At 37.6% G+C, this 12,930-nt stretch overlaps 1 protein-coding gene across 1 annotated transcript in view; it reads right to left on the bottom strand.

Annotated features, from left to right (window-relative positions):
* The window catches only part of TAF15 (TATA-box binding protein associated factor 15), a 34,245-nt gene that overhangs the window by 4,942 nt on the left and 16,373 nt on the right, over positions 1-12,930 (bottom strand). Inside the window, exons 8-12 of the mRNA XM_037740610.1 lie at positions 6,384-6,418; positions 5,707-5,739; positions 4,386-4,495; positions 2,706-2,839; positions 1,164-1,167 (exon numbers count right to left, since the gene is read on the bottom strand). Coding sequence (XP_037596538.1) covers positions 1,164-1,167; positions 2,706-2,839; positions 4,386-4,495; positions 5,707-5,739; positions 6,384-6,418 — 316 coding nt within the window. The remainder of the gene's footprint in view (positions 1-1,163; positions 1,168-2,705; positions 2,840-4,385; positions 4,496-5,706; positions 5,740-6,383; positions 6,419-12,930) is intronic.

Below are 12,930 nucleotides of genomic sequence, written 5' to 3' on the forward strand. Positions count from 1 at the left end.
GTGAAACCCCGTCTCTACCAAAAATACAAAAATTAGCTGGGCATGGTGGGAGGTGCCTGTAATCCCAGCTACCTGGGAGGCTGAGGCAGGAGAATTGCTTGAAGCCAGGAGTTGGAGGCTGCAGTGAGCCATGATCGTGCCACAGTATTCCAGCCTGGGTGACAGACTAAAATCCTTTTTAAAAAAAAAAAAAAAAAAAAAAAAAAAATGCTGGGTGTGATAACTCACACTTGTAATCACAGCACTTTTGGAGGCCAAAGAAGTGGGTAACACAGTGAAACTCCATCTCTACAAAAAATACAAGAAAATTAACTGGGTGTGGTGGCTAAGTCCCAGCTACTTAGGAGGTTGAGGTAGTAGGATCACCTAAGCCCGAGAAGTCCAGGCTATGATCACACCACTGCACTCTAACCTGGGCAACAGTCTCAAAAAAAAAAAAAGTCAGGTGCACATGTCTACCTGTTCCCATGGGTGGTGGGGGGGGGTGGGAACCACCTATATCTAATATTTTTCCATGGGAAAAAAAGCCAACTGTAGAATATGTGAAGTATGATACTACTTGTTTATTTAAGGGAATGAGTATGTGTGCAAGTGCAAGAACATGTACATACTTATCTACACATATGCTTATATGCATTGCCCACTGTGCTTACTAGGGGAAACAAGATCACTGGAGGTCAAAGGTGAAAAAGAAACTCATATTTTACCACCTGCCCGTGGTACCATTTGAAATGTTCCTACTATTTTCAAAGTAGTATATTAAGAATTGGTAATTTTTTTAAAAAAAAAGTAGTAAATAAGAATTGGTGAGATCTGAACTATGGAGTTAGGTTTAAAAGGCACATGTGCCCTATGGACAAAAGTCACTATAATTTCTGAATACGCCATACGCAAAAGAAATAGCTTCGTAAGTCATTTCTCTTACTCTTATGAACGCAGAAAATAAGAAAAAATGGACTTAGCCTTCAAGAGCAAGGTGATGAAGGCTGACAAATTAGTTTAAAAAAGTAAAGCATACAGAAGTAGGGACAGATAGGGGACAGTGGGGACAAATTTCATCTTTCTTTTTTTTTTTGGAGACAGAGTCTTGCTGTGCCACCCAGGCTGAAGTGCAGTGGCATGATCTCAGTTCACTGCAACCTCCATTTGCCAGGTTCATGCAATTCTCTTGCCTCAGGCTCCCAAGTAGCTGGGATTACAGGTGCCCACCACCACACCCAGCTGATTTCTGTATTTTTAGTAGAGATGGAGTTTTACCATGTTAGCCAGGCTGATCCTGAACTCCTGACTTTGTGATCCATCTGCCTTGGACTCCCAAAGTGGTAGGATTACAGGCGTGAGCCACTGCGCCCAGCCTACAATCTCATCTTTAAAGAAGTAAAATAATGCAATTATGTTTTGGAAGACACAGGTACAATAATCTTGTAACTGGAAGGAGCTGCAAGTTGTCTGTCAATTCAGCATAGTTAAGTACTCTGGAGAGAGTAGATCAGCATGACTGAGTTTGAATCTGACTCTGCCACTTACTCTGTGGTCTTGGAAATTACTTAGCTTCTCTATGCATCAGTTTCACTATCTGTAAAATGGGAGTAACAGGGTGTACGTCTCATAAGATTACTATGAAGATTAAATTGAGTTAATGCATGTAAAGCTCTTAAAGTTATGTTTAGCTCATAAACCTCAGTAAACATGCAGTAAGTGTTAGTTACTTAAACTAGGGTGCAACAAAAACAAATTTGTAACATGAGGAAATTATGTTAAAATGTTAAATAAAAAAAGGTAAGACAAAACTCTATTTGGAGTATTATGTTATAAAACACATTTTAAAAGAGTAAAAGGAAAATTATTAAGAAATATTATCAATGGCCACCTGAGTAGAGGACTATAGATATTTTGCTCATTTCTTCTACTTTCCGCAAAAAATAGTCTATTTCTTCTAAGTAGCTATTTACTTTATATTTGAAGGGAAATTAACCTGAATTTTACTTTATTTACTGGGGTTTTTTTTGAGACAGGTTCTTGCTGTTGCCCAGGCTGGAATGCAGCCTTGCCATCCTGGGCTCAAGCAATCCTCTCACCTCAGCCTCCTGAGTAGCTGGAACCACAGGTATACACCACTATATCCAAGTTATTAAAAAAAAAAAAATTTTTTTTTTTTTTTTTTTTGGTAGAGGCAAGCTTTCACTATGTTGGCCAAGCTGGTCTCCAACTCCTGCGCTCAACTGATCCTCCTGCCTCATATTCCCAAAGTGATGGGACCATAGGCATAAGCAATGCCACCTAGCCTAAATTTCAAACTATAAAGTCAGGGATGAGAAATCACTTCATGAGTAAAATGTACATTATTCAAGTGATACATACAGGAAAAGCCCAGACTTTACCACAATGCAACATATCCATATAAAAAATGCCACCTGTACCTCTTAAATTTATTTTTTTAAAAAGAAAAAATAATGTACAGTCAACCAAGCCAACTCTCTACACCTGTATCAGGCTAGACTCATGCACAAGGCATGATATAAGGAAATATGCTAGACCAACCTGTCCTTGGATAGAGCCCATCTCATTTCTAAAGGTACATAAAAATTCTGGCCTGTATTCTTAACATCTGCAAAAGTAAACATGAATATAACCACTGAGCATATTCTGAACTCCAGACTAGAAAACATTTATCCAAACTTCATGTTTAAAACTATATGAATGACATACCATCAAACCAGTCAATGGCTGCCTTAGCTGAAGGAGGGTCATCAAATGACACTGTTGCCTCCCCCTTTGGCTTCCCTGTGTCCTTGTCTGTATAAAGGTTTATCATTGGTTTTCCGGTCTTCTTATTTGTCTGAGAAAAATAAAAAAAAACTTGGTGGTAGCATTTAAAGATAAGTAATGATGTACCATTTAGATATATCAAGATTTATTTTTTCAATGAATTCACACATCCATACTATAAAATACTATGCACCTAATATCAAGTTACCTGTAGGTTTGAACAAGGATAACTCTATAAGCTACACTAAGTGAAAAATGATACAGTATACTGTTTTATCTATGTATAATTTCTTTTTTTAAAATTAAGACAGGGTTTCACTGTCATCCAGGTTGGAATGCAGTGGCACCATCATAAGCTCATTGTAGCCTAAAATTCCTGGACTCAAGTAATCCTCCCACCTCAGTCTCCCGAGTAGCTGGGATTACAAGCAAGTACCACCACGCCCAGCTTTTTTGTTGTTGTAGAGATGGGGTCTTGCTATATTGCGCCCAGGCTGGTCTCAAACCATTGGCCTCAAGTCATCCTCCCACCTCAGACTCTCAAAGTGCTGTGATTAAGTGCTGTGATTACAAGAATTGGCCACCACATCCAGTTTATAATTTCTTTAAATCCACAAAAATTAAATGTAGATAATTCATCAAGTAAATATATAACTTCTAAAACATTATACTGGGATTTGGCTGGGACAGGGGAATAAAACAGAGGAGAATTTTTACTTTTTCAAAGCTCTGTGAATTTAGGCCAGGTGTGGTGGCTCACGCCTGTAATCCCAGCACTTGATGGGAGGCTGAGGAGGGAGGATCACTTGAGCCCAGGAGCTCAAGGCTAGCCTGGGCAATAATAGGAAGACCCCATTTCTATGAAAATTTTTTAAAAATTAGCTGGGCATGAAGACATGCACTAGTGGTTCCAACTACTCAGGAAGCTGAAGTGGGAAGATTGCTTAAGCCAAGGAGATTGAGGCTGCAGTGATCCATGATCATTCAGTGGCACTCCAGCCTGGGTGCAATGGAGCAAGATCCTGTGTCTCAAGACGACGACGACGACAACAACAACAACAACAACAACAAAAACCTCTGAATTTTTTACATATTTTGTGTGTAATTAATTCCTTAACAAATTATAACTCCCAAAGAAAGAAAACAGTGAGTAATTCCACAACACCAAAACAAGTGCAGATGTAAACTGATTCCAAACAACTGCTACTATCTAAACACTACTAAAGCTGCTTTCTAGTTGAAGAGATGAAAAATATATGCATGAAGTTAATAGTGCACAAGACACTTTAGTGAACAATAAGCAATTATAAGATAACACGCTATCTCTAGTATAAATATAAAATAATTATTTCTCACAATTTTAGGAATTAAACAGAGCTAATTTTAGAGTCCTAGGATGGAAGCTAAAGCATAGGTAGACTGTGAAAAGGTAAACAGAAGGAAGGAATAAAATAATAAAATCTTCATATACTCAACAATTTAGCAAAGGTCTACAGACATAAATGAGCATACTACAAAATTTTAAGAGACAAGGCTTACTGAAATATATAGGCTTACAACATAATCTATTTATCACAGCCAGAATATTATGAGATTTTCAACATATTTTTACTCACCTTGATAATTCCTATTTGTTTAAAGAACTCTCCAACCTGATCTGTAGAGACACCTTCCCCAAGTCCTTGCACAAAGATTGTGTTGTTATCTGAATTATCAGATTCTGAATCTAAGAGAAAAAAAGTGGTGGTTAATTTTACATATTCCTTGCTTTTATGAAATTCTGTTCAGTAATCAAAAACAGTAATTTACTGTCCAATATTCAATTGTTTCTATGACCAACAGGAAAGGGCCAATATAATAATCATAAATAAACACACAAGGTATGCACAGTAATTATTTGGTAGATCAGTTCTTACAACTAAACTTCATGTAAGGTGGATCAAGTTCACACGATGTGAAATACCTATATACCAATTCAGGATGATCTTACAAATGTCACAATTCAGATTCGCACATAGGGTCAAAGGTCATCAAGAGATGGAATTAGTTTGAATTAGCATTCATTTCTCTGGAGAACTCTAATTCTTTATGGTTAACCAACATTTTTTAAGATTCTCTAGTAGAAAATTCTCCAAATCTGATACTTTTGAACTTCCAAGCAAGCCACCAAGCAGAACTGCTGTTTCCATTCATTGCAATAAGCTTTGTTTATACCAGAGGGCAGAGGCACCTTGTACACACACCTTACCTTACATGCATACTTTTGGATTAGTACAACAAAGTAAGAAAGATGTACAAAAACTCAGTCCATCAAGGGATAATTCAGAAATTGCCATCCGTATAGAATACTTTGGCATCTTAACAAAAACAAAAGTTCTGATTTCAAATTTTTGGCTCAAATAGATTTTTAACTTCTCAAATATAACTTTCAACAGGCTCTACAGGTAAAGCTGTAGCCTTGAATATCATTTAAATAAAAAGCCACATAAAATCAGTGACCTCTACCCAAAATAAGACAATTCTCTCATGTATGAATTCAGGTTTCTTGAATTCACTAAGTCAGCCCACTTAAGCAGACTACCAATCCAATGTAGGATTTTCTTTCTTAAACAATTTTGCTACTTCTAATTCCACAATGACATAAATTATTTCATTAAATTTTATTTGCAATAATTTTAAATAGTTAATACTAACTAGCAGTAAAAATTCAAGTATTTCTTCATGGAAGAAAAAACATAAGAAAGCACAAATAGCAATTTTCCCCAGCAAACTTTCCTATAAATCCCCTTGAATTTTTCTGACATTTCTTTAAAAATAAAGTACCCCAAATTAAATCTTTCTCCTGTACTAAGCCCTCCAAACACACACTTTTCCCTTCAAAAAATGGAAAACTAACATTTTCTTACTGGCAAAGTCACAAACCACCATAAACCTTACCAGCATCTGGTCTGGGTCCATAATCCCTGTGACCTAAGGAAAAAGAAAAGAAAAAAAAAAAAGCTGTTTAAGGCAATTCATTTGAAATCATTAACAAAAAAAAAAAAATTGTAATAAACCAAAGCATGAAAAGTCAACACTTCCAAAATCCTTGAAAGTCAACCATCACAGATTTACAAAGTAAATATATAAATTATGTTTTATTTAAAGTCTAGAAATCAAGATGAATGTCAACATTTCCTTTAACTTGTCCTACACAGCACCTGCCACTTTAGCATCATGCTAGTATCACTTTTGTTAAGCTCTGGTTGTGAAGGCTGATTGGACAACCCTAATAATTTTAAAACACCATGTCAGCTACCTTTATAAAAACAAACTGTCAAAATCCAGTGAAGGTCTCATTCATTGGTCACCACAGACTCTTTCATGCAAATTCACTGTGTAGAAACCCATTGGACTGTTTGAGATCAACTTTGGCTCTTTAATGTTTACTTTGATATATATGTGTGTATATATATACATATATATATATATATATATAATTTTTTTTAAAGCACACAACACACACCAGCCTCAACAGAATAAGAAAGGACTTTTGACTACATCTGCGGGATATTGGTGGCTTTTAGATTTATATAGCATTTCCACTGAAACATTTTGGGATACTCAGCACTTACCACCAAAATTTTTGAAGCCACCGCGGTCACCACCACTGCAGAGGAAAAATTGAAGAAATGATTTCTTCCTTAAGTCTCTAATGTGCTGAGCCCTGGGCTCAATCTACACTTAACTGTCACAAGTAGAGTGCTTAGGAAAACAGTAGCACCTCTAAGTTTTCAGTAAATTCCATTTCATAGAGTTCTAAATGTTGTTTCCATCCAAGTGTTTTCCCAAGGATCTATTTCCACAAGATGTCTTTCCAAGCTTATTACATAGCTAATATACTCTTATTTTTAAATCTTCCCAACCCCAAGCCAAAGGGATACTATTAAATCATAACTTAAAGCTGGAGGTACAGCATGAAGAATACTAAACTAGAGCAAGTGTTTTTTCCAAAAGAGTACTTTCTAAATATGAGAAAAAGAAAAAAGAATAGAATAATATAAAGCAAGGTTAAGATTTTGATGGTAGAATGGGAGAGGTTAAAAACTTGAGTATTAGGTTCTGCTGTGATACAAAATAGTGGATTTTATGAGATGAATTTTAAAAGTGAGATACAAATACACATAAAAGACTGAATGAAAGTAGTTTTAAAATTTCAAATCATTCAAAACCCTGATAGAAGACTAAAAAGAGCATCACTTAAAAATCACCATCCTTACCCACTATACTACAGATATCTCTTCACATCAGCGCTACGGAGTTTCATGCTGCCATATGCTGTGTACACATCAGTAGTGCACATTACATACACAAGGCAACATAGTCCAATTATGCAGTTGCCCACAGGACAACTTTTTTTTTTTTTTTTTTTTTTTTGCCACAGAGTCTCACTCTGTCACCCAGGCTGGAGTACAGTGGTGGGATTTCGGGTCACTGCAAACTCCACCTCCCAGGTTCAAGTGATTCTCCTGCCTCAGCCTCCCAAGTAGCCAGGATTACAGGTATGCGTTTCTACACCCAGCTAATTTGTGTTTTTAGTACAGATGAGGTTTCACCATGTTGGACAAGTTGGTCTCAAGCTCCTGGCCTCAAATAATCCACCCATCTCAGCCTCCCAAAGTGCTGGGATTATAGGTGTGAGCCGCCACACCAGGACATCAACTTTTATCTGGCAAATTACTACTGCCAGGTAAGTCAGTGGTCCTTGAGAGCATGGCTTTATGTAAGAAATCTAAGGTCTCTCTTACCAGAAAATCTTTAAATACCCATCCAATAAAAGCTTCTTTCTCTTAACTGAATTCTGTAATCCTTTAAGATTCATATGCTGATATGGCAATAAAAACACTCAAAGTTTTCAGATGGTAATATCAGATCTACTACTAATGATCTTATTCTACTATAATCCAAGACGTTAATCTAATATACTGAAGTCTCTCACTGCTTAGAAATCTCTACTTTACGGATATCTTTTGGGGGCCAGGGGAAGACCCTCAGCTTTAGTGATTACCCTACCCTATAGATGGCTTTTCTGAGCCATTGAGATGAAACACTCTATTAAAAACTTCTCCCTTCTTAATAAATCCATTCTATTATACTTTAAGGTAAAAATATTTCCACTTACAACTGTCTTAGGTACAGACACATGCATTTTAATTTATTGTTACTTTTTACGTGATTTCCAGGATGCCTTTTTAAGCAGGAGACTAAAGCTATTTCAAGACAATACAGGCCCTTCCTATACAGTTTGCCACTGAATTTCTAAGACCCCCTACTTCGCAACGGGTAGTACTGAAGCCTTCCCTATACTTCTAAATGACACGTATATTGATACTTAACTCTTTAAGAAAGGGAAGCCAACAGAGTTGGGATTAAACTGCTGAAAATATTATTAGAAACCAAGGTATCTCAGAGGTTTTGTAACTCTGAAAATCAAGGCAAGAAAAGAACTAGTGAAAATATTATGCCTACATTCTTATGCCAGTAGGCTGAAGTCCCAAGGATAAAGATGACTTTTAAAATAGGAAATTGGGGGTTGTTAGGTTCACAAATAAGTGCTAGACGAGATGCCTCTTACTGTGTTGTCATCTTAAGGGAATACCAAATCTGGCCACAATGGATGGAAAACATGCGATTTCATACATCAGTTAGCTCCTGTGATTTCCATTCTGGCCAGCAATATAACTTTGAACAACAGAAAAAGAACATACTCCTGGCAACAATAAAGGGATATAAAACAAATGACATTTGAATAGGTTTATGATTTCCTATTCTTCCATATAATACATTTTAATGTCATCTTTACTGAGCATTTCCTTTCAAAATAAAGCAGCTGCGCCAGGTGCAGTGGCTCACGCCTGTAATCCCAGCACTTTGGGAGGCCAAGGCAGGCGGATCAGGATGTCAGGAGTTCAAGACCAGCCTGGCCAACATAGTGAAACCCCGTCTCTGCTAAAAATACAAAAAAGTAGCCAGGCATGGTGGCGCACACCTGTAATCCCAGCTACTTGGGAGGCTGAGGCAGGAGAATCACTGGAACATGGGAGCTGGAGGTTGCAGTGAGCCGAGATCATGCCACTGCACTTCAGCTCGGATGACAGAGCGAGATTCCGTCTCAAAAAAAAAAAAAAAAAAGGCAGCTGAAGATTTCAACACATGGCCATAAATTTGGAATTAACATAGTACACTGGAAAAAGAACTAGTCTTCAAACCAAGAGACTCAGGATATTGTCTGAATTATCATTAATCAATCTTGAAGATTTGGACATGTCAGTGATTCTTCATAGGCTTCAATCTCCTTAACAAAATAAGAGTCTGTATCCTTGCTATCCAAAACATGATGGAATACAAACATAAACATAGCCTGGAAGCTTCTTAGAAAAGCCAAGATCTCAGGCCTCACCCTAGATCTACTGAATAAGAATCTGCATTTAATAAGACCCTCAAGTAATTCATATGCACATTTAAGTCTGAAATGTCTAGACATTTGGTTTAGGCATTTATCTAGATATCTACAATTTTATGCAAAGCTTTCTTTCAAGTTCAAACATTTCAATCATTTTCTCTATCCTTATTAGAAAACTATCCTTATTGAGGAAATTTATTAAATACAGAAAATAACCTTCAAGAAGTACTGTTAGATATTAACAGAAAATGTGCCTGAGGTTAACAATCTTTCTTTAAAATCTGCATTAATGTTACAAGTCCCTTTTCTACATACTAAGGCAAATTAAGACATGAAAGTACTTGAACATCTATGAGTCAAGATGTTGACACAACAAATTTGCTTTAATTCCCAGAAAAAGCAGAAAACATGTACACATAAAGTATTCCTGAAGTAGCAGAGATATTTAACAGAGACATAATATAAGTATACTCAACTTTATTGGCAGAATACCTCCTGCATAAGAAAACTAGCTGCTTTTTTAAGGTTTTTGAGATGCTGTCTTGCTATTTTGCTCAGTCTGGTCGCAAACTCCTGAGCACCAATGATCCTCCCACCTCAGCCTCCTAAGCAGCTGGGTCTACAGGTACATGCCACAGCCCCCAGCTAGGTACATATTATTTTTCTTTTCTTTTTTTTTTTTTTTGAGACAGAGTTTCCCTCTCTTTGCCCAGGCTGGAGTGCAATGGTGTAATCTTGGCTCACTGCAACCTCCGACTCCCAGGTTCAAGCAATTCTCTCACCTCAGCCTCCAGAGTAGCTGGGTTTACAGGTGCCCACCACCATGCCCAGCTAATTTTTGTATGTTCAGTAGAGATGGAGTTCACCATGTTGACCAGACTGGTCTCAAACTCCTGACCTCAGGTAATTCACCTGCCTCAGCCTCTCAAAGTGCTGGGATTACAGGTGAGAGCCACTGCACTTACCCAGTTGCATATTCTTGACCCAAATATAGAGACATTCTCCCAAGTTCAAAGCCACAATGAGCAGCCTACGTGAGGGCATATTCTGAGGGTTCTTTCACTGCTACAGCAGTACATATTTAGAAGAGACAACAGATTTCATTTCAGATGCTTCTCAAGAGAGAAAAAGTTCTCTGACAGAATCTCTACTCCCAATCTTTTAATAAAAAAAAAAATCTAAATATGTCTATTTATGAACTAAAACTGCCAAGAAGTGAAAGGACAATGCAGGAATCTCTGTTCTTAGAAAATTTTACTAACTAGAGAGAAAAGGGCTTAGCTAAAAATGGAGAAAGATTAGCTTAAAAACCCTGTGCTTGAGTTTTCAGACTACTAAATCCAGAATACAATTTTTTGAGTGTGAGGAAAAGACCAACATTAATTCCACATTTAAGTGACTCAATGGATTTAAATATTATTCTCAATAACAGCTGTATTTACATTTTATTTCCTCCTATGTCTTATATGCGTGGTAAAAAAGCTTTCTGGATTCAGCATTTATGAACATCTTAGGAAGCCAAGAATCTGTCATTCTAGAGCTGCACTGTCCAACAGTATCCACTACCTACACGTGGCCTGTTGAACACTGGAAATGCAGCTAGTCTAAATTAAGACATGCTCTAAATGCAAAATACAAAATGGATTTCTAAATTTTAGTATGAATAAAGGAATGTACACTACCTTTTTTTTTTTTTTTTTCAGACAGAGTCTCGCTGTCGCCAGGTTGGAGTGCAGTGGTGCAATCTCAGCTCACTGCAACTTCCGCCTCCTGGGTTCAACCAATTCTCTTGCCTCAGCCTCCGGAGTAGCTGGGAATACAGGCGCATACCACCATGCCCAGCTAATTTTTGTATTTTTTAGTAGAGACAGGGTTTCATAATGTTGGCCAGGATGGTCTCAATCTCTTGACCTCGTGATCTGCCTGCCTCGGCCTCCCAAAGTGCTGGGATTACAGACCCCATACCACTGCTCCCAGCCTTTTTTTTTTTCCCCCCCCACATTTGAAGCAGTATGGGACAGGGGAGGGAAGGAAATGGAATCTGACAGTCTCACTACTGCCCAGACTGGAGTGCAGTGGCTATTTACAGTCACAATCAGCTCACTGCAGCCTTGAGCTCCTGGACTCAAGCAATCCTCTTGCCTCAGCTTCCCAAGTAGCTGGGACTACAGGTGTATGTCACAGAGCCCAGCTAATTTTTTAATTTTTAAGAAATGAGGTCTTACTATGTTGCTTCACCTAGTCTCAAACTCTTGGCCTCAAGCAATCCTCTTGCCTCTGACTCAAAAGTAGCTAGGATTACAGGCACAGGCCATCATGACCAACAAAAAGAAACTTTTTATACTGATTGTATGATTAAATATTTTGGATATATTGGGTTAAGTAAAATATATTTTCTCATTTGTGTTTTCTTTTTAATGTGGCTTTAGAAAATTTACTATACGGGTCACATTTGTGACCTACATTATATTTCTACTGAACAATGCTATGCTAGACTGTCAACAGAATGTATGCACATTTTTTTATTTTTTAGACCCATGTGCCCCTATATACGTGCGTATTTCTACGGGAGCTAATTGAACACTCTTTTAAGAGGGAGAAGATCCTCAAAAATCTTGATAATTTTAGGCTTGACCCATTAAAGCCTAAAACAGCTACTAAATTTGATGGCATGCTAATAATGAAAAGTTATTATTTATTAAGTTCTGGCAATTTTACAAGGCATTAATCACAATGCTAAAACTAAAAATCACTGGGAGAATTTGTGTACCAAGCTTCTAGTCCACTAAGCTGTCCACGTCAATTTTAGATGACAGTAAGAAATTGTTTTTTTTTCCTTTGCTACAGTTGCTTTTTCAAAAAGATTAAGTTTCCTGTAGTCCCTATGATCTTCACTTACCTCTCTTTCACACTTGGAAAGCTGATGGCTTTTGATCTGAATTTTTCCTCTAGCCAGGCAATCACACAAACTGTAAGTCTAAGAATGTCCCATCGTTTACCTCACATCCTCATCCACAAATTATGCCCCTTCTTCTTTTTTTTTTTTTTTTGAGATGGAGTTTCACTTTTGTTGCTCACACTGCAATACAATGTGCGATACTGGCTCACGGCAACCTCCACCGCCCGGGTTCAAGTGATTCTCCTTCCTCAGCCTCCAGAGTGGCTGAGATTACAGGCACCTGCCACCACGCCTGGCTAAGTTTTTGTATTTTTAGTAGAGACAGTTTCACCATATTCATCAGGCTGGTCTCAAACTCCTGACCTGAGGTGATCCACCCACCTCGGCCTCCCAAAGTGCTGGGATTACAGGTGTGAGCCACCATACCCGGCCTATGCCCCATTCTTCTTTTAATATAAATCCAACTAATACCAGATATTCTTCAAACAGCCCCCAAAAGAATGGCTATTTTTAAGACGACTGAAAACATAAATGGAAGTGTTGATGAAGACTAATGAAAAATGTTTAAGTATTTTGGTACTTAAATGCAAAACTGTGTGGAAAAAAAAAATCTTAAAACAGGTCATTTACATTCAAATTCAAAACACTTTATCCCAATAAATAAGCTAAAAAGCACATTTTAAACAAGATGTTATGACACATAAAAATTTTATGAACTTCAGCTGGGTGCGGTGACTCATGCCTGTAATCCTAGCACTTAGGGAGGCCTAGGCAGACAGATCACAAGGTCAGGAGATTGAGACCATCCTAACACAGTGAA

The sequence above is a fragment of the Cebus imitator genome, unplaced genomic scaffold (assembly GCF_001604975.1).
Source record: "Cebus imitator isolate Cc_AM_T3 unplaced genomic scaffold, Cebus_imitator-1.0 Scaffold85, whole genome shotgun sequence".
NCBI lineage: Eukaryota > Metazoa > Chordata > Mammalia > Primates > Cebidae > Cebus > Cebus imitator.